At 41.4% G+C, this 22,723-nt stretch overlaps 1 protein-coding gene across 2 annotated transcripts in view; it reads left to right on the forward strand.

Moving 5' to 3' along the window:
• Positions 1–22,723, forward strand: part of LOC135551772 (protein NDRG1-like) — a 31,712-nt gene that overhangs the window by 7,135 nt on the left and 1,854 nt on the right. Inside the window, exons 2-15 of one of the 2 annotated variants that reach the window (XM_064982992.1) lie at positions 7,438–7,513; positions 8,856–8,891; positions 14,546–14,651; positions 15,012–15,132; positions 16,508–16,570; positions 17,258–17,318; positions 17,741–17,827; positions 18,063–18,107; positions 18,279–18,382; positions 20,083–20,145; positions 20,408–20,459; positions 20,803–20,850; positions 22,041–22,076; positions 22,376–22,427. In XM_064982992.1, coding sequence (XP_064839064.1) covers positions 7,457–7,513; positions 8,856–8,891; positions 14,546–14,651; positions 15,012–15,132; positions 16,508–16,570; positions 17,258–17,318; positions 17,741–17,827; positions 18,063–18,107; positions 18,279–18,382; positions 20,083–20,145; positions 20,408–20,459; positions 20,803–20,850; positions 22,041–22,076; positions 22,376–22,427 — 931 coding nt within the window. In that variant the 5' untranslated portion in view covers positions 7,438–7,456. Of the gene's footprint in view, positions 1–7,437; positions 7,514–8,855; positions 8,892–13,609; positions 13,754–14,545; positions 14,652–15,011; positions 15,133–16,507; positions 16,571–17,257; positions 17,319–17,740; positions 17,828–18,062; positions 18,108–18,278; positions 18,383–20,082; positions 20,146–20,407; positions 20,460–20,802; positions 20,851–22,040; positions 22,077–22,375; positions 22,428–22,723 lie in introns of those variants that run through there. The other variant, XM_064982993.1, reaches the window with a different exon arrangement.

The following is a 22,723-nucleotide window of genomic DNA, read 5'->3' on the forward strand; positions in this document are numbered from 1 at the left end:
ATTATAAGAAATTCATGTTAGAGGCAATATTAACTAAATATGCAGGTTTAAAAATGTATACTTGTGTATTGATTTTAAAGAAAGGCATTGATGTTTATGTTTAGGTACATTGGTGCAACGACAGTGCTTTTTTCGCAAATGCGCTTGTTAAATCACCCGTTTGAGATTTGATGAGAAATGAACAGGCACCGCATCGATTATATGCAATGCAGGACATGCTGGATAAACTAGTAATATCATCAACCATGTGTAGTTAACTAGTGATTATGTTAAGATTGATTGTTTTTTACAAGAAAAGTTTACTGCTAGCTAGCAACTTACCTTGGTTTCTTGCTGCCCTCACATAACAGGCAGTCAGCCTGCCACGCAGGCTCCTCGTGGAGTGCAATGTAAGGAAGGTGGTTAGAGCGTTGGACTAGTAACCGGAAGATTGCAAAAACAAATCCCGAGCTGACAAAGTAAAAATCTGTCGTTCTGCCCCTGAACAAGGCAGTTAACCCACTGTTCCTAGGCCGTCATTGAAAATAAGAATGTGTTCTTAACTGACTTGCCTAGTTAAATAAAGGTGTGTAAAAAATAAAAATTGGCAAATTGGTGTCCAAAAATACAGATTACTGATTGCTATGAAAACTTGAAATTGGCCCTAATTAATCAGCTATTCCGATTAATCGATCAACCTCTATTGCACAACCTAATTGACAAAAAACCAAAGGCATAAGCTTTTGACTCATTTTGGCATGAGGGTCTGCCATTCAAATTGATGGAAAGCATTGTTGGTGGAAAAACATACAACATTATAAAATTAATGTACAGAAACAAGTGTGTGTGTGTGGTTAAAATTGGCAAAATCATTTCTTTCCACAGGGCCGTGGGGTGAGACAGGGATTCAGCTTGAGCTCTTCAACATACAGTTGAAGTCGGAAATTTACATACACTTAGGTTGGAGTCAATTAAACTTGTTTTTCAACCACTCTGCAGATTTATTGTTAACAAACAATAGATTTGTAAAGTCTGTTAGGACATGTACTTTGTGCATGACACAAGTCATTTTTCCAACAATTGTTTACAGACAGATTATTTCACTTATAATTGTATCACAATTTCAGTAGGTCAAAAGTTTACACACACTTGACTGTGCCTTTAAACAGCTTGGAAAATTCCAGAAAATGATGTCATGGGTTTAGAAGCTTCTGATAGGCTAATTGACATACTTTGAGTCAATTGGAGGTGTACCTGTGGATGTATTTCAAGGCCGACCTTCAAACTCAGTGCCTCTTTGCTTGACATCATGGAAACATCAAAAGAAATCATCCAAGACCTCAGAAAAAATTGTAGACATCCACAAGTTTGGTTCATCCTTGGGAGCAATTTCTAAACGTCTGAAGATACCACGTTCATCTGTACAAACAACAGTACGCAAGTATAAACACCATGGGACGACGCAGCCGTCAAACCACTCAGGAAGGAGACACGTTCTGTCTCCTAGAGATGAACGTACTTTGGTGTGAAAAGTGCAAATCAATCCCAGAACAGCAAAAGACCTTGCGAAGATGCTGGAGGAAACAGATACAAAAGTATCTATATCCACAGTAAAACGAGTCCTATATCGACATAACCTGAACGCCCGCTCAGCAAGGAAGAAGCCACTGCTCCAAAACCGCCATAAAAAAGCCAGACATGGGGACAAAGATCGTACTTTTTGGAGAAATGTCCTCTGGTCTGATGAAACAAAAATAGAACTGTTTGGCCCTTTAATCCATTGTTATGTTTGGAGGAAAAAGGGGGGGGCTTGCAAGCCGAAGAACACCATCCCAACTGTGAAGCACGGGGGTGGCAGCATCATGTTGTGAGGGTGCTTTGCTGCAGGAGGGACTGGTGCACTTCACAAAATAGATGGCCTCATGAGGTAGGAAAATGATGTGGATATATTGAAGCAACATCTCAAGACATCAGTCAGGACGTTAAAGCTTGGTCGCAAATGGGTCTTCCAAATGGACAATGACCCTAAGCATACTTCCATAATTGTGGCAAAATGGCTTAAGGACAACAAAGTCAAGGTATTGGAGTGGCCATCACAAAGCCCTGACCTCAATCCTATAGAAAATATATGGGCAGAACTGAAAAAGCATGTGCGAACAAGGAGGCCTACAAACCTGTCTCACTTACTCCAGCTCTGTCAAGAGGAATAACCCACAAATCCCCCAACTTATTGTTGGAGGCTTGTGGAAGGCTACCCGAAATGTTTGACCCAAGTTAAACAATTTAAAGACAATGCTTCCAAATACTAATTGAGTGTATGTAAACTTCTGACCCACTGGGAGTGTGATGATAGAAATAAAATCTGAAATAAATCACACTATTCTGACATTTCACATTCTTAAAATAAAGTGGTGATCCTAACTGACCTAAGACAGGGAATTTTTACTAGGATTAAATGTCAGGAATTGTGAAACTGAGTTTAAATGTATTTGGCTAAGGCGTATGTAAACCTCCGACTTCAAATGTATATTAACAAATTGGCGGCGGCATTAGAACAGTCTGCAGCACCCGGCCTCACCCTACTAGAATCTGAAGTCAAATGCCTACTGTTTTCTGATGATCTGGCGCTTCTGTCTCCAACCAAGGAGGGGCTACAGCAGCATCTAGATCTTCTGCACAGATTCTGTCAGACCTGGGTCCTGACAGTAAATCTCATCACAAAAATAATGGCGTTCCAATAAAGGTCCAGTTGCCAGGACCACAAATACAAATTCCATCTAGACATCGTTGCCCTAGAGCACACATAAAACTATACATACCTCGGCCTAAACATCAGCACAACAGGTAACTTCCTCAAAGTTGTAAACAATCTGAGGGCCTTCTACACCATCAAAATGAACATGACATACTGTCACGCTCTTCTTCCTGTAAATGACTGGACCAAAGCGCAGCGTGGTACATGTTCATTATATTTTATTAAATCAAAACACTTAAACAAAAATAACAGAGGAAAACGAACAGTTCTGTAAGGAAACTAAACTATACAGAAAACAATTACCCACAAAAACCCTGTGGGAAAAAGCTACCTAAGTATGGTTCACCATCAGAGACAGCAATAGACAGCTGTCCCTGATTGAGAACCATACCCGGCCAAAACAAAGAAATACAAAAACATAGAAAAATTAACATAGAATGCCCACCCAAATCACACCCTGACCAAACCAAAATAGAGACATAAAAACATCTAAGTTCAGGGCGTGACATATACCATTTATCAAATCCAATTTCTTTATATAGCCCTTCTTACATCAGCTATATATCAAAGTGCTGTACAGAAACCCAGCCTAAAACCCCAAACAGCAAACAATGCAGGTGTAGAAGCACCGTGGCTAGGAAAAACTCCCTAGAAAGGCCAAAACCTAGGATCTGGCTAAATGCTTGAATCAGTTATAGAACCCATTGACCCTTATGGTGGTGAGGTCTGGGGTCTGCTCACCAATCAATAACTCACAAAATGGGACACCAAATTGAGACTCTGCATGCAGAATTCTGAAAAATATCCTTCTTGTACAACGTGAAACACAAAATAATGCATGCAGAGCTGAATTGGGCAGATACCCGCAAATTATCAAAATCCAGAAAAGATTGGTTCAGTTCTACAACCATCTAAAAGGAAGCGATTCCCAGCCATTATCCACAGAGAGAAGAATCGGGATAAGAGTCCACTAAGCAAGCTGGTCCTGGAGCTCTGTTCACAAACAAACCACACAGAGCCCCAAGACAGCAACACCATTAGACCCAACCAAATCACGAGAAAACAAAAAGATAATTACTTGACACATTGCTCAGTTTGTTTTGGTTAATTCCTTCCAAACTATGCTATTTGGCCCTTCCAAACTAATGCTATTTGGCCCTAAACAGTCTATGTGCACACTGCCCACACAATGAGGTAGAAATTGAGCTGCACTTCCTAACCTCCTGCCAAATGTATGACCATATTAGAGACACATATTTCCCTCAGATTACACAGACCCACGAGGAATTCGAAAACAAATCATATGTTGATAAACTCTCGTATCTACTGGGTGAAATACCACGGTGTGCATCACAGTAGAAATATTTGTGACCTGTTTCCACAAGAAAAGGGCAACTAGTGAAGAACATTGTAAATACAACCCATATTTATGTTTATTTATTTTCCCTTTTGTACTTTAACTATTTGCACATCGTTACAACACACACACACACACACACACACACACACACACACACACACAGTGGGGAGAACAAGTATTTGATACACTGCCGATTTTGCAGGTTTTTCTACTTACAAAGCATGTAGAGGTCTGTAATTGTTATCATAGGTACACTTCAACTGTGAGAGACTGAATCTAAAAAATCCAGAAAATCACATTGTACGATTTTTAAGTAATTCATTCATTCAATTCATGTGGATATCAATGAGACATTACTGATGTCCTGAGGGGTGTTTGATACCGGCAGGTAAAATATTAGTTATGGGGCGTCAGAAGGTAATCTTATCTTGTAAATATAGGTTTGCCTAGTGGCCTCAAACTACTTGCACAGCACCTAGCCTATTTACAGGTTTGGAAACTGGTTTGGGTTTAATGTTACTTTCCTATGCTAAGTAGGATTAACCTTGTTGCTGTAAATAACTATTTTCTGTTATCTGAATTTCCAGATTATTTATGGTTCCGTAACTTCTCTCACATGCTCTCAGTTGAATTGAATGTTGGAATGTCAGTGGGAGCTGGCAGACAGTTTCTCCAACAAAGGATTTGCAGTAGAAGGCGTCCATGTTTTTCCTAAAAAACACCGAAATATTTCCCATTTTTTATTTTATTATTATTATTTTTATACTACTCTTCATCTCTACGCTATTGTGAGGCCTGGCTGAAGTGCATCCCAAATGACTACCTATGTAGTACACTACTTTTGACCAACACTACATAGGGAATAGGGTGTTATTTGGGACAGAACCCTAGAGTCAGGAGGCTGTTTTGTTGAAAAGCTGGCCAGATGCCCAAAAATGAATCACTTCCTGTAGCCCTTTCATGCAGTCAATGGCCAAAAGTGCCCCTTTTGGCCTCATGAGTGGAATGTTATTAATATTTTTCATAATTAATAAAGATTATTGCGTTTAAAAAATAGACACATACAGTATGTCACAGTTTTGTTATATTTCAGTCTTCTCTGATATATATAAAGTGTAATATAGGGACGCAGACTCAAAATGTAATACATTTCAACATTATTTCTGACAGGTGTCTCCTTTTTTGCCCATGACCATGTGTGTGTGAGGTGCACACTTTTGTTTCAAAGTAAATTTGTTTAAGACTAACAATAATGTTTAGCCCACTGATTTAGCATCACTGCAGTAAAAGGTTAAAGATTACCCGGAAGAGACGCATCTGAAACCTGTACAGACGCATCTGAAACCTGTAGAGACGCATCTCAAACCTGTAGGTCGATCAGATGCTAAATATATTGTTATAGCTGAGAGCAGGAGAGACAGAGGGGGAGAGAGACACAGCAAGAAAGAAAGAGTGAGGCAGGAAGAGGGAGAGATTTACTGAGAGGGTATGAGAGAGGATTAGTCACAGAGAATGTGTGTGTGATGGGAGCTATGGAAGCTGTGCCTTGTCAGTAGCTTCCTGTGAGCCGGCCAAGCCCAGTTAGCCCACCACACCACAGAGGAAGAGCCTGACTCCTGGCCTATACAAGCCTGTCCTGCCTCGGCCTGCCTGCCTGTCCTGCCTCGGCCTGTCGGACACAAAGCCCCCGCCTGTTTACCATCTGATTTGATTAGCATGCACAGCAGCGCTCCCACTCTCCTACCAAAATGGCATCACGATCCACAACAGCATGATCTGCAGACAGCAGCTTGATTTCGTTTCTCCCTCGCCTCTGTCGAAATAGCAAGCAGCCGGAGCAACTCTCATAAGAGTTCATTTGAGTTCATTTTGGTTTAGAATGCATTGGAAACTGTAGCTGTAGCTATAGGGCCTGGTGTACTGCTATACAGTGAAATGTAGGTATAGGGCCTGGTGTACTGCTGTACAGTGAAATGTAGCTATAGGGCCTGGTGTACTGCTATACAGTGAAATGTAGCTATAGGGCCTGGTGTACTGCTATACAGTGAAATGTAGCTATAGGGCCTGGTGTACTGCTATACAGTGAAATGTAGCTATAGGGCCTGGTGTGCTGCTATACAGTGAAATGTAGCTATAGGGCCTGGTGTACTGCTATACAGTGAAATGTAGCTATAGGGCCTGGTGTACTGCTATACAGTGAAATGTAGCTATAGGGCCTGGTGTACTGCTATACAGTGAAATGTAGCTATAGGGCCTGGTGTACTGCTATACAGTGAAATGTAGCTATAGGGTCTGGTGTACTGCTATACAGTGAAATGTAGCTATAGGGCCTGGTGTACTGCTATACAGTGAAATGTAGCTATAGGGCCTGGTGTACTGCTATACAGTGAAATGTAGCTATAGGGCCTGGTGTACTGCTATACAGTGAAATGTAGCTATAGGGCCTGGCTTGCTGCTATACAGTGAAATGTAGCTATAGGGCCTGGTGTACTGCTATACAGTGAAATGTAGCTATAGGGCCTGGTGTACTGCTATACAGTGAAATGTTGCTTTAGGGCCTGGTGTGCTGCTATACAGTGAAATGTAGCAATAGGAAATGTAGCGCAGTGAAAAGCGACTTTGGCTTTGTAATGCCTTTTTAGTAATAAAGTTGTTGTTAACTTGTATTGGTTGCTGGATGTCCCAGCGTCGTCCGGTTTTGGCCGGTGTTGGCTGTCATTGTAAATAAGAATTTATCCTAATTGTACAGTCTGATGTTGTCATGGAAATGAAAAGGCCTTTTCCCACTTTTGGTTGGTTGGGGTGTAGTATCAGATGTAGTATCTTAATTTGAACACACTTTTTTTAGCTGAGAATTTTCTCAGCAAACATGTGTATTCAAGGTTTAAAAGAGCTTCTAAAGTTTGTAGGTTCCACTTAAAAATGTCAGACTTGATTTGCCGTAACAATTTTTTTTATCAACCCCTACAAAAAAATGTCTCTTCATTATAATCCACATAATAATTCACATTTCCTGTTGCTGCAGGACTATTTTCCTGCTGTATCAAACTGGCTCAAATTAAGATCCTACATCTGTACATATAAGATCCACATTGGAACCTGTTTAATGAGATTGTATCAGTGTTTTTCTCAGTGGTAAGTTATTATCCTAATAACATGATACCGAAAACACATCTACAGTATCAGAAAGGCATGCATGTGTGTAATATGAAACTTCCTGTCATTGAAAGGTTCCCAACATGAAGGAACGCTCCACCACTGGCTGAGCCAGTGTGCATCGGTCTAAAGAACACTCTTTCTACCTCTCCTCTTCCTCTCTCCCACCATCCCTCTCTCCCTCCAGGTTTCCTCAATTGAAAGACATGGATGATATCCAGGTTGCGTCAAAAGCACCCCTGCTTGTTGACAGGGAATTGCCAGTAAGTAGACACGTGATTTGCTTTACATGTATAGCCTGCGGTTTACTTGTCTATGAAAAATGTACATTTTAGTCATTAGCAGATGCTGTTATCCAGAACGACTTACAGTTCGTGCATTAATTTTAAGATAGTTATGTGAGACAAGAACGCGTCATATCAAGTAAGTATATATTTCCTCAACAAAGTATTTATCAGCAAAGTCAGTGCTAGTAGGAAAAGACAAGTGCAAATATTAACTTTGTATGCCATGTCAACAACAACCCACTGCCCCCTGGCCTTTTCCCCCACTGAACTGGAATCCCAAAGCCCCTCCCTACCTGACACAGGCTGTGGTTGAAGCTAACACCACAGCACTTTACACTGTGCAGTACACTACAGTCCAGGATACTACATACAGGATGCAGCCAGTCACAGAGCAGCTGCAGAAGGAGACATCTGCACTCATCTTAGAGGCTCTACCCGTCACTCTATCTATACCAGGCCCAGTAGTACCATGTAGCTGACACTTTACACTGTGCAGTACACTACAGTCCAGGACACTACATACAGGATGCAGCCAGTCACAGAGCAGCTGCAGAAGGAGACATCTGCACTCATCTTAGAGGCTCTACCCGTCACTCTATCTATACCAGGCCCAGTAGTACCATGTAGCTGACACTTTGTTGTTATATGACAGCTGAACTCCATAGATTAATTATGTCTGTTTAGCATGTCAGGAATTGTCTGAAATATGTACACAGTACAATGAAACTGGTCCTTATGGATACAGAAATTCATTTTTCACTTTCTTTATATTTAAAACATATTTCAGCCCAAAGGACAGTTATTGTCTCTGTTATCATATCTTAATTGCTTAATTTAAAGGGATACTTTGGGATTTTTGCAGTATAAAGGAAGTTAGAAGTAGTTTTGCAAGTCAATGCTGACTAGCACAATGACTGGAAGTCTATGGTATCTGTGTAATATGAAGCAGTATAAAGGAAGTTAGGAGTAGTTTGCAAGTCAATGCTGACTAGCACAATGACTGGAAGTCTATGGTATCTGTGTAATATGAAACTTCCTTTCATTGAAAGGTTCCCAACATGAAGGAACGCTCCACCACTGGCTGAACCAGTGCGCATGGGTGCATGCTAGCAGTTACCATAGACTTCCAGTCATTGTGCTAACCCTAGTTAGCAATTGCGCGAACACTAGTTAGCAACTTCCTTCAAACTGCACACAGAGACATAAAAATGGTATCCACAAGTTGATCTGACTCGGGAAGTTGATAAAGTGCTTCATTCACCAAATCCTGAAGTATCTCTTTAACTTTATGTAACTGTTCTGTTTCTGTCATTTCTAGGGGTTGAGAGAGGCTGTAGCACAACTCGTGATAAAGGTATGTCCCTATGGTCCACACTTATATCCATAAAAATCCACACATGATCCACTTGTTTCAGTGAAGCTCCTACTCTCAGTTGAATTTCCACATGGATTAGGTTAGGATATTTCAGTATTATTTAGCCCCATCTAGTGGGCAATGATTTATATTTCATCTTGCAGCACTTGCCATTTGTGGTGGAAGATTTGTCCACATGTTGGGCTCTTTGATTCTAAGAGATGACGACACCCTTTGTGTAATCTGAAGTGGAAAAAGTATGGCCTGCTGTAGTATTCGTTTGTGTGACTATCTGTTGACTTGACATACTGTTGGAGTCGGAAGTTTACATACACTCAAGTTGGTGTCATTAAAACTCGTTTTTCCACCACTCCACAAATGTCTTTTTAACAAACTATAGTTTTGGCAAGTCGGTTAGGACATCTACTTTGTACATGACGCAAGTAGTTTTTCCAACACTTGTTTACAGACAGATTATTACACTTGTATCTCAATTCCAGTGGGTCAGAAGTTTACATACACTAAGCTGACTGTACCTTTAAACAGCTTGGAAAATTCACGAAAATGTTGTGGCCTTAGAAGCTTCTGATAGGCTAATTGACATCATTTGAGTCAATTGGAGGTGTACCTGTGGATGTATTTCAAGGCCTACCTTCAAACTTAGTGCCTCTTTGCTTGACATCATGGGAACATCAAAAGAAATCACCCAAGACCTCAGAAAAAAAGTGAAGACCTCCACAAGTCTGGTTTATCCTGGGGAGCAATTTCCAAATGCCTGAAAGTACCATTTTCATCTGAACAAACAATAGTACGCAAGTACAGTGCCTTGCGAAAGTATTCGGCCCCCTTGAACTTTGCGACCTTTTGCCACATTTCAGGCTTCAAACATAAAGATATAAAACTGTATTTTTTTTGTGAAGAATCAACAACAAGTGGGACACAATCATGAAGTGGAACAACATTTATTGGATATTTCAAACTTTTTTAACAAATCAAAAACTGAAAAATTGGGCGTGCAAAATTATTCAGCCCCTTTACTTTCAGTGCAGCAAACTCTCTCCAGAAGTTCAGTGAGGATCTCTGAATGATCCATTGTTGACCTAAATGACTAATGATGATAACTACAATCCACCTGTGTGTAATCAAGTCTCCGTATAAATGCACCTGCACTGTGATAGTCTCAGAGGTCCGTTAAAAGCGCAGAGAGCATCATGAAGAACAAGGAACACACCAGGCAGGTCCGAGATACTGTTGTGAAGAAGTTTAAAGCCGGATTTGGATACAAAAAGATTTTCCAAGCTTTAAACATCCCAAGGAGCACTGTGCAAGCGATAATATTGAAATGGAAGGAGTATCAGATCACTGCAAATCTACCAAGACCTGGCCGCCCCTCTAAACTTTCAGCTCATACAAGGAGAAGACTGATCAGAGATGCAGCCAAGAGGCCCATGATCACTCTGGATGAACTGCAGAGATCTACAGCTGAGGTTGGAGACTCTGTCCATAGGACAACAATCAGTCGTATATTGCACAAATCTGGCCTTTATGGAAGAGTGGCAAGAAGAAAGCCATTTCTTAAAGATATCCATAAATAGTGTTGTTTAAAGTTTGCCACAAGCCACCTGGGAGACACACCAAACATGTGGAAGAAGGTGCTCTGGTCAGATGAAACCAAAATTGAACTTTTTGGCAACAATGCAAAACGTTATGTTTGGCGTAAAAGCAACACAGCTCATCACCCTGAACACACCATACCCACTGTCAAACATGGTGGTGGCAGCATCATGGTTTGGGCCTGCTTTTCTTCAACCGGGACAGGGAAGATGGTTAAAATTGATGGGAAGATGGATGGAGCCAAATACAGGACCATTCTGGAAGAAAACCTGATGGAGTCTGCATAAGACCTGAGACTGGGACGGAGATTTGTCTTCCAACAAGACAATGATCCAAAACATAAAGCAAAATCTACAATGGAATGGTTCAAAAATAAACATATCCAGGTGTTAGAATGGCCAAGTCAAAGTCCAGACCTGAAACCAATCGAGAATCTGTGGAAAGAACTGAAAACTGCTGTTCACAAATGCTCTCCATCCAACCTCACTGAGCTCGAGCTGTTTTGCAAGGAAGAATGGGAAACAATTTCAGTCTCTTGATGTGCAAAACTGATAGAGACATACCCCAAGCGACTTACAGCTGTAATCGCAGCAAAAGGTGGCGCTACAAAGTATTAACTTAAGGGGGCTGAATAATCTTGCACGCCCAATTTTTCAGTTTTTGATTTGTTAAAAAAGTTTGAAATATCCAATAAATGTCATTCCACTTCATGATTGTGTCCCACTTGTTGTTGATTCTTCACAAAAAAATACAGTTTTATATCTTTATGTTTGAAGCCTGAAATGAGGCAAAAGGTTGCAAAGTTCAAGGGGGCCGAATACTTTCGCAAGGCACTGTATAAACACCATGGGACCACGCAGCCGTCATACCGCTCAGGAAGGAGACGTGTTCTGTCTCCTAGAGATGAACGTACTTTGGTGTGAAAAGTGCAAATCAATCCCAGAACAACAGCAAAGGACCTTGTGAAGATGCTGGAGGAAACAGATACAAAAGTATCTTTATCCACAATAAAACATAACCTGAAAGGCCGGTCAGCAAGGAAGAAGCCACTCCTCCAAAACCGCCATAAAAAGCCAGACTATGGTTTGCAACTGCACATTGGGACAAAGATCGTACTTTTTGGAGAAATGTCCTCTGGTCTGATGAAACAAAAATAGAACTGTTTGGCCATAATGACCATCGTTATATTTGGAGGAAAAAAGGGGAGGCTTGCAAGCCGAAGAACACCATCCCAACCGTGAAGCACGGGGTGGCAGCATCATGTTGTGGGGGTGCTTTGCTGCAGGAGGGACTGGTGCACTTCACAAAATAGATGGCATCATGAGGTAAGAAAATGATGTGGATATTTTGAAGCAACATCTCAAGACATCAGTCAGGAAGTTAAAGCTTGGTCGCAAATGGGTCTTCCAAATGGACAATGACCCCAAGCATACTTCCAAAATTGTGGCAAAATGGCTTAAGGACAACAAAGTCAAGGTATCATAAAACAAGGAATTGGTACTAGGATTAGGAATTGTGAAAAACTCTGTTTTTATGTATTTGGCTAAGGTGTATGTGAACTTCCAACTTCAACTGTACAGCATACATACTGTACCAACTACGTACATTCAGGACCTTGGATAGCACCACATAGAAACCACTACCTAACAATCATGCTTAACTTGTTGAAGTGCCTTTACAAACCTGGGAGTTAAACAGCTTTCCTTCTAGAGTGTTATCAATGAGGCTAGTAGAGGTATGCTCCCTGCAGCCAACCATCTCGTGCTAACCGACCCTCACGACGGCTAGGATTAGTCAACTCAGGTTTCCAGGGCAACGCTCAAAATCACTTGGAGCCCTAGTGACGTAGGTAGAGGAGGGACACTTCACCCATCTGTCCCATTCCGAGGCTGCCTTCAGATACACGAGGTCCACACGCATCCCTCCTCCTCTCCCTCAGCCTCGTCTGGGATTAGCTCAGCATGTGTCTGCATCAAACGGGCGCTAACTTAGCCCTGGCTACCTAGGTGGCACTGCCGTCAGTTGTTTACCTCCAGTCATGTAAACAGGTTATGTGAATGTTCTTACTGGAGGGAAGACTTGGTTGAACTGGATGCAGTTATGTAATTGACTCTTATTACATTCCAAATGACACCCTGTTCCTGATGTGGTGTATTACTTTGGACCCTAGAAATCTGGTCAAAAGCTGTGCGATAGGGGTGCCATTAGGGGCTTGACTTTGCCCCTGACCTTCTATACTACACCCAACCTCCCTCCTAAGGGTCTCAAACTGGAGTTTTTTTGGTCTGTGTATGGTGTTTATGACAAAGTAATTTATCCAGAGTGACTTTCAGGAGCAATTAGGGTTAAGTGCCTTGCTTGATGGCACAGATCTTTCACCTAGTTGGCTCAGGGATTCAAACCAGAGACCTTTCGGTTTCTGGCTCCACCATTCTTAACCACTAGACTACCGGCCACCTATGAAGTTGAACCTTCACACAATGCCTCAAACAAAATTCCTAATAGTCTAGGGCTAATAGTCTCTTATCTTATCGAGTAGTAGTATAAAGATGGTTCTCCCTCATTGATAATGGTGGATTGTTATCCCAGATTATTGTGAAATAGACCAATAAGACAAGATATGTATCTCATAACGATCCTGAGTTTGTTATTTTCAATCTATTGAAACATTACCACAGACAGACTTAACATATTATGAGTTTATACACTATAAAGGCGTCAGACATGCTCATGAAAAGTAATAATTCATTATATTGCTAGTGTTGCCAGTGCTATTTTGTCACTTTCTGGACTGCCTGATGTGTTGACAAATTAGGATATTTTGACAAAAGGTGTTAAAAGGTTAATCATTGCTCTTGTATATTCCCATTGATCTGATGGCTTGCTTACTCTTCACTTTGTACTACTCTTCACTAAATATCCCATGCTGCCCCACTGTCTGACATTGTGCTGATCCAATTTAAGGATCTCTTCAGCTAGAATTAGCTTGTTTTGACCAGCGTGCAAAGCACCATGGGAGGCCAGGTCTTATGCAGAGTAGTAAGTACCAGGGGTATAAAAGACAACCCTCAGGCTAGTCCCCTCATAAGCACCTTTGCATAAGCTTACCACCAATTCGATCTATAGCTCAGAACACTACATCCGTTCACAGTTCACTACTCCCTACGGTGACCAAAAAGGCACTAGGAAACATGGTTCTTGAGGGGGATTCGGACATGGAGTGTGTTATGGCTGAGATTGAAACCTCTGTGAGTACTAGTGGGTCTCTCTGTCTATAGTTGATAGTGTGCTTTGATGGATAGTCTTGGGCTTGTTTACCTTCTGTAGCTTTTCGTCTGTTTATACCTTTGTGGGATTGAAATGAAGAGAACATCTCAGACTGTGAGAAATATTGTGGATTAATGGTCCCTTTGAAGTAATATGCATCAGTCAGAAATCATGATGTGGGATTGAATATTGTTGATTATTTGAAGCATCACTGCCAGACGCTCTGGCTGACGACTCCTCAAGAAACGGAACATACTGAAAGAACTAGATGCAGAAAGGCTAACTTCTTTTGCATGAGCCAATGGTCTGATTCACAGAAGGTTGGATATGTGTTGTATGGATGTGTTTTGTTTTGAATGGCTCTTACGGATGAAGCATTTACATTTTGGTCATTTAGCATTTTCTCTTATTCAGAAGGACTTAAAGTCAGTGGATGTATTCTGATTACAATGTGTTGAGTATTGGAGAAAAAACACATGCAGATCAAAGTAAAACATGAAAATGTAAAACATGTTCTCCACTGCCATCTTCAGGGCTCACCACATGAGCTATAGGCTGTATTGGTGCGTTTGAACAGTGTTCTGGAATACCATTCTCTGCTAAGCATGGATACCTTGGTGCAGTTCAACTCTGTTTCGCTTAGGGTTTACCTTGTCCAGGTCGGGTAGAGTTCTTCAATAATGTTTATTTTTGCTATGGATAACATTTTCTCAGAAAGTTGTCTGAGTTCTGTGGTACCCCTATTTGCTAACCATGGTTTATGCCATCTTTAGGAGCACAATGTAGAGACTCCCCATGGAAGGGTCCACTGCACCATGAAGGGGGTGCCCAAAGGAGATCGCCCCGTCATCCTCACCTTCCATGACATTGGACTGAACCGTAAGCCCCATACACTTAATTCATCCCATAATATGTAATGTAACCCCCCAATGTGAGTCTAAAGCTCCCATGCACTTTGGTTTTACTGCCTTCAGAGTGAATGAGAACGTCTGTTGATTGTAACGGCTGGTTAACAACAGTTAATTTACTTAGCTTGAGTCAATTGTTGTAGAAGAGAATTGGTTCTCGTTATTGGCTAAATAATGGCAAATGGAATATATGTATCTATTCATTAGCATTATCTAATGTTGAGAAGAAACACTCAATGGTCACCATGTCACCGTGTTCGACATCTGACATCTACAAATCATGTGAGACCTCATCACTAACATCTTGTACCTGCCCTCCATGTTGTTTCAGACAAGACGTGCTTTGACTCCATGTTCCAGCATGAGGACATGCAGGAGATCATGCAGCACTTTGCTGTGTGCCATGTCGATGCCCCTGGACAGCACGAGGGGGCCAGCACCTTCTCTACCGGGTGAGTCCAGTTGCCTAGCATCATCCCACAGATTATTTTGTTGATTGGATAGTACTGAGGGGAATATAGAGGAGAGAATGGACCGGAATCGAACCCACCGTTAAACCACCTATAGTCCACACCACACATCGCCTTAGCACCAAATGTAGGTCAGCCTGCCTGTCTGTTTGCCAGCGTGTCCGTCTGTCTGTCACCCTTTGACCTCTGATCTAGAGAATCTAGATCAGGGAAGGGCAACTGGCGGCGGTGCTTCCTTTTGAAGATCCCCAGATCAATTATTATTATTATATTTATTTTTTTACTCAGTCGGGGTCTCAATTTACTGTTGTGAGTTAGAATGGTAGAGTACACAAGGTGCAATTTCAAAATTTGGTTGTACGTATTTAAGATTACTAAGTTAGTTTTGCGGCCAGCTATCTAAACTTGTTAATATGGTCGAATTTACAGCCGTGGGGCCCCATTCAATTTTCTGATACAGTCTCAGTCAGATATATTAACTGCAAACATTTCTCTCATTTTTAGAATTGCATGAAATCAGTTGCAAAATCTTCTCTCCGCCCCATGCTAAAATGTGTAGAATTGCAGCAAACTTGCTTTAAAACAGCAATTTTCTCTCTACACACCATGGAAAAATGTGAATTGCACAACATTAACTCTAAAATGTAAAAAAAAAAATGATGCAGACCTGCGAGCAACTGCAGCCCCGCACGATGAGTTCAGATTATTTGTGGCCCCCAACTACCTCTTTCCCTACTGTATTTAATTGATTTATTTTGCTCCTTTGCACCCCATTATTTTTATTTCTACTTTGCACATTCTTCCATTGCAAATCTACCATTCCAGTGTTTTACTTGCTATATTGTATTTACTTTGCCACCATGGCCTTTTTTTGCCTTTACCTCCCTTATCTCACCTCATTTGCTCACATCGTATATAGACTTGTTTATACTGTATTATTGACTGTATGTTTGTTTTGCTCCATGTGTAACTCTGTGTCGTTGTATGTGTCGAACTGCTTTGCTTTATCTTGGCCAGGTCACAATTGTAAATGAGAACTTGTTCTCAACTTGCCTACCTGGTTAAATAAAGGTGAAATAAATAAATAAATAAAAGTTCTTTATTGTTGATCTAGATTACTTTTGTGACACATTTACACTCTCTTGATAAATCATTAGCTTAGTTTACACTGCTTGTTTTTACCTGAATGCTTTGACACTTCACTTGAATAGGAGAGATATTCAAAGTGAAAAACAGATAGCAGAATCCAGTATAAGGCCATGGATGGAATAAAGAGATGGAGGGCTGTGATAAGATGCATTGTAAAGTGTTGACAGTTGAAGTACTATAACCCTGACGGTTGTTGTTTTCTCTCCAGGTACGAGTACCCCTCCATGGATCTGCTGTCTGAGTCTCTCCCCCTGGTCCTCAAGCATTTTGGGTAAGTCCAAAGAAGGACTTTATACGATTTTGAAATTGATCAGATCATTTCTTTATGCAATGCATTTCTCCTCTGTAATGCTCGTCGAAATGGGTAGACCAAGGCGCAGAGTGATTTGGGTTCATCATAATTTATTTAAATGTGAACCAGAAACAAAAACAATAAAGAGAAACAAACAAACCTACAGCCTTGTAGGGCTCAAAAGCAACAATACAAAAACAAGATCCCACAAACAACAGGTGGGAAAAGGCTGCCTAAATATGATCCCCAATCAGAGACAACGATAGACAGCTGCCTCTAATTGGGAACCATACCAGGCCAACATAGAAATACAAAAACTAAACTACACATAGAAATAATAAACTAAAACACCCCCCAGTCACGCCCTGACCTACTCCACCATAAAAAATAAAGGCTTTCTATGGTCAGGACGTGACATCCTCATACATTTTAACCCAGTCCATAGGGTTTACACTGCTGACAGTTCAGGATTCATATTCATAAAGCGTCTCAGATTAGAACTGCTGTTTTGCCCTGAAGATCATGATGAATAAGACTGATCCTAGATCTGCACTCCTACTCTGGGATTCTTTGCTGAATACAGACCATGGTGTATTAGACCTGCATCCATTTTGGATCAAAAAAGAGATTCCGATGATATTCTCTCTGTTTGTTTGTTAACCACAGTCTGAAGAGCGTCATTGGAATGGCCGTCGGAGCTGGAGCCTACATCCTTGCAAGATTCGCTGTGAGTTTCCTCATTTCCCCTTTCAGTTATGCTTAAGTTTGCTTCATTATGAAGAGTTTTAATCAAACCGGGATTAGAACTGAAACCAATGTTTCCAGTGATGCTGTGCTGATTTTGGCAGTTCACTCCTGCTTATTGCTTTAGCCTGCTGCTGAGAGTCTGTGGAATGTTCTAGACTGGCTCCGCACCAAAACACCCGACTCTGTGGGGACAGTCTCACTGTGCTGATACCCAGCAATGGAGGAACACAAAGGATGTTTTAACTCCTAACTGACCCACATCTGACCTCTCTTTGTTATGAAACATTGAGGTTTCAATGAGTATAGTGAATAAAATCGACCCCTTTGAAGTTTCAACGAGTACTTTAAAAACTATTTTCACCATTAAGAAGTCAGTGACTGAATGTTTGTTTCTGTTTTTAGCTGGACTACCCCACATTGGTGGAAGGCCTGGTTCTGATTAATATCAACCCCTGTGCTGAGGGCTGGATGGACTGGGCTACAAACAAGGTACTATACATCTCTTGAAGTCCACACAACCACAGATCCACAACAATCAATCAACTTTGATTTATAAAGCCCCTTTTACATTGTCAACAGTTGTCACAAAATCACAAAAGTCCCACCCGCCCAATCAGCTAGGGACATTCTCTACCCATTTCAACAAAGCATCACATAACAATGTATGTGTATACAGCATCACAACATTGCTGTGATATAAATCTGCTTTTGAATCTCTTTTCAGGTCACTCCTTTGCCTGACATGCTCATCGGCCATCTCTTCGGAAAGGTAAGCAGTGAGCCCCCAGATAGAGACGGTGATTGAAACTGCAAATCACGTCAACATAATTCCACTGAATCTATTCTAATTGTCGGCTACATAGATATAAGCTGGCTTAGAATGTTCAATACTGTGTCACTAGATCAGAGTCTGAGGAGGTGTTTATTATTGTCTCTGTAGGAGGAAATCTCCAACAACCATGACCTTATCGCCACCTACCGCCATCACATCATGAATGACATGAACCAATACAACCTTCAACACTTTGTTAAGGCTTACAACAGGTAAATAAATGACAAAACATGTATTTTTACTGCTCTAATTATTTTGTAAACCAGTTTATAATAACAATAAAGCACCGTTGGGGTTTGTGGAATATTGCCAATAGACCACGGCTAAGGGCTGTGTCCAGGCACTCGGCGTTGCATTGTGCATATGAACAGGCCTTAGCCGTGGTATATTGGCCATATACCACACCTTCTCAAGCCTTATTACTTAAGAATACCTTGAGCATATTTTGACTACTCTTCAACATAATAGAAAAGCAAAAGGTACCAATTACAAAGATTTTACTGAGTTACAGTTCATATAAGGAAGTCAGTCAATTGAAATAAATGTTTTAGGCCCTAATCTATGGATTTCACATGACTGGAATACAGATATGTTGGTCACAGAAAACTTAAAGAAAAGGTAGGGGTGTGGATCAGAAAAACCAGTCAGTATCTGGTGTGACCACCATTTGCCTCATGCAGCGCGACACATCTCCTTCACATCTCCTAGAGTTAGTTGATTGGGCTGTTGATTGTGGAATGATGTCCCACTTCTCTTAAATGGCTGTGGGATGTTGCTGGATGTTGACGGGAAGTGGAACACAGTGTCGTACACTTCGAACCAGAGCATCCCAAACATGCTCAATGAGTGACATGTCTGGTGAGTATGCAGGCCATGGAAGAACTGGGACATTTTCAGCTCCAAGAATTATGTACAAATTCTTGCGACATAGGGCCGTGCATTATCATGCTGAAACATGAGGATATGGCGGCCAATGAATGACATGACAATGGGCCTCAGGATCTCGTCACGGTGACTGTGTGCATTGAAATGGCCATCAATAAAATGCAATTGTGTTTGTTGTTCGTAGCTTATACCTGCCCATACCATAACCCCACCACCACCATGGTGCACTCTGTTCACAACGTTGACATCATCAAACCACTCGCCCACACGACGCCATACACCCTGTCTGCCATCTGCCCAGTATAGTTGAAACTGGGATTTATCCGTGAACAGCGCACTTCTCCAGCGTACCAGTGGCCATCAAAGGTGAGCATTTGCCCTCTGAAGTCGGTTATGACGCCGAACTTCAGTCAGGTCAAGACCCTGGTTTAGGACAACGAGCAAGCATATGCGCTTCCTTGAAGGTTTCTGACAGTTTGTGCAGAAATTCTTCAGTTGTGCAAAGTTTGATCAGCTTTATGGGTGGCTGATTTCAGACGATCCTGCAGGTGAAGAAGCCGGATGTGGAGGTCCTGGGCTGGTGTGGTTACACGTGGTCTGCGTTTGTGAGGAAGGTTGGACGTACTGCCAAATTCTCTAAATGATGTTGGAAGCGGCTTATGGTAGAGAAATTAACATTCAATTCTCTGGCAACAGCTCTGGTGGACATTCCTGCAGTCAGCATGCCAATTACACACTCCCTCAACTTGAGACATCTGTGGCATTGTGTTGTGTGACAGCTCACTAAACATGGGATCAACACTTTACATGTTGCCTTTTATATTTTTGTTCAGTATATATTTTATATACATACTCAAGTCTTCAAAGTCTTCCAGAGTACATTGAAAACTGCCTATGAACATATATATTATCTATGTATTTCTAATATATTCAATGTCTCATGTGTTTTAATAGTATATTTATTATATTTGTAATATATGTATGTTAATTGGGTGCCTCACTGATATCCCACCTTTTCCCATCCCAGCCGGCGGGATCTGGAGATTGAGAGGCCCATTCCTGGTGGAAAAGTCACTGTCAGAACCCTGACGTAAGTTCCAAACCACCATACCTCAATCACCTCTGATTTCACCATACCTCAATCACCTCTGATTTCACCATACCTCAATCACCTCTGATTTCACCATATCTCAATCACCTCATATGGCATATTGCTAGTTTTCCCTGACCTGGAAACTCTGGGCCATAGTTATAGCCTGGTCAACAGGTCACATAGTTGAGGAAACTCTTGGCCCTCTAATCCTCTAACCCAACAGGTTGAAATTTGTTCCAATTCCTGTTATTGCTCTCAGGTGTCCTTCTCTGTTGGTGGTAGGAGACAGCTCTCCGGCCGTTGACGCTGTGGTAAGTTCAAGTACACACTCTGTAATCCTAAATGCCATAAACAAATCATTAACGGTAATGCCTCTGGTCCTCATTCCCGGTCCCTAGAAACATGTGTTGATGCGTTGAACATTCACCTAAGTTAACAGGAGATTTTTAAAGATTAACAATGGGAGGTTAAAAATGTAGTTTATGATTCAAACATGGGACAAAATAGGGAAAGAAGTCAAACACAACTAAAACAATTCTAGCAATGAAATATTACTCCCCCAATTCCTTTAATTTGACTACCTATTTAGTTCTCTACTATGGTAAATTAATGATATTTAGTCGCTAAATTAGACTCTGTACTTTGCGTCCACAGGTAGAGTGCAATACTAAGCTGGACCCAACAAAGACCACATTGCTGAAGGTGAGTGGCCTCCAACAATCTCCCTCCTGCTGCTCATAACAGATCTGATCACGGAAAGGCGATCACTGATAAGCTTCCAGTAGCTCAGTAATGACCTGGTGACTGATTTGCTAGCCTTGCCACAGGCTGAGGCTACTGCTGCTGTACCCAGCCTCCAGGGTCCTGTTCATTAGGCATGTAATATAAAACGTTTCGCAACGGAAAACAAAAATGTGCATTATTTATTGCACGAAGACCAGCTAGAGTTCTCCCTGTTTGAGTTTGTTTACCCCTGTTTGGTTCCTGATGAACTTGACCCATATCACAATTCTTCCTGTTTGACCTACTTAGGCTTACCTATGAAATGCATGCCCCAGGCTGTGACCAAATGGGCACGTTTTACCAACGTTAACTGTGTTAGCTGTCCAGAGGCTAAGGGAAATGGTCACTTGTTGTTAATGGACACGTGATGTTAATGGACACGTGATGTTAATGGACACGTGATGTTAATGGACACGTGATGTTAATGGACACGTGATGTTAATGGACACGTGATGTTAATGGACACGTGATGTTAATGGACACGTAATGTTAATGGACACGTGATGTTAATGGACACGTGATGTTAATGTTAATGGACACGTGTTGTTAATGGACACGTGATGTTAATGGACACGTGATGTTAATGGACACGTAATGTTAATGGACACGTGATGTTAATGGACACGTGATGTTAATGTTAATGGACACGTGATGTTAATGGACACGTGATGTTAATGTTAATGGACACGTGATGTTAATGGACACGTGATGTTAATGGACACGTGATGTTAATGTTAATGGACACGTGATGTTAATGTTAATGGACACGTGATGTTAATGGACACGTGATGTTAATGGACACGTGATGTTAATGGACACGTGATGTTAATGGACACGTGTTGTTAATGTTAATGGACACGTGTTGTTAATGTTAATGGACACGTGATGTTAATGGACACGTGATATTAATGGAACTTGTTGTTTGCTGAGACAGTGTTAAATATTAAATGGAAAGTTGTTTTTTTGTAATGAAGAGTAATGGCGGGTGACTAATGTCGTCCTGCTGATGACGTGCTTCCTTAACTCTGCTCTCTTGAATGACGCACCCCATGAGGTGTTAACTGACTCCTAACTCATAGCCTGTTTCTTTTCTCCCCTCCTCCATCCAGATGGCTGATTGTGGAGGCCTGCCCATGGTTGACCAGGTGTGTTTCTAGCTTGTTAACATGTTCACGGAGGCCGGGCGGATTGGGGTGGCCAAGGGATAACAGTTCGGGGGCTAATACAGGGCAGCTTCACTTAAGAGCATTAGTGACAGTAGCAATGAGGCACGGACGTCAGGCTGGATCGTTTATACCCAGCTCAGCACCTTCTGCTACAACAGCTGTCATCTCGTTATCACAGAGTCTGTAGGATATGCCACGAACCTGTCAGTTGATATGTCATTATGTGGATAATAACAGGGGGAAAAAGGGCCTAACTTTCTCATTTGCTCTCTCGACAGCCTGCAAAGCTGACAGAGGCCTTCAAGTACTTCATTCAGGGAATGGGCTACAGTAAGTACACACTCTCTCTGTGTAACCAACACCAACCAGTAATTATATTAACATTCAGTATGTAGAAATATAAAAGCCTGTTACCCTATTAGTGTTGCTGCCAACCAATAATATGGGTCTTCACGACAACCTGTAAGAATGACATTGTCTAGAACTAGGAGATGAGATTAGACATTTAGACAACAGGAAGTCTGTTACCTGTTCTGTAATTTAAATTTACCTTTAACTTTACTAGGCAAGTCAGTTAAGAACAAATTCTTATTTTCAATGACGGCCTAGGAACAGTGGGTTAACTG

Source organism: Oncorhynchus masou, chromosome 13 (assembly GCF_036934945.1).
Source record: "Oncorhynchus masou masou isolate Uvic2021 chromosome 13, UVic_Omas_1.1, whole genome shotgun sequence".
Taxonomy (NCBI): Eukaryota; Metazoa; Chordata; class Actinopteri; order Salmoniformes; family Salmonidae; genus Oncorhynchus; species Oncorhynchus masou.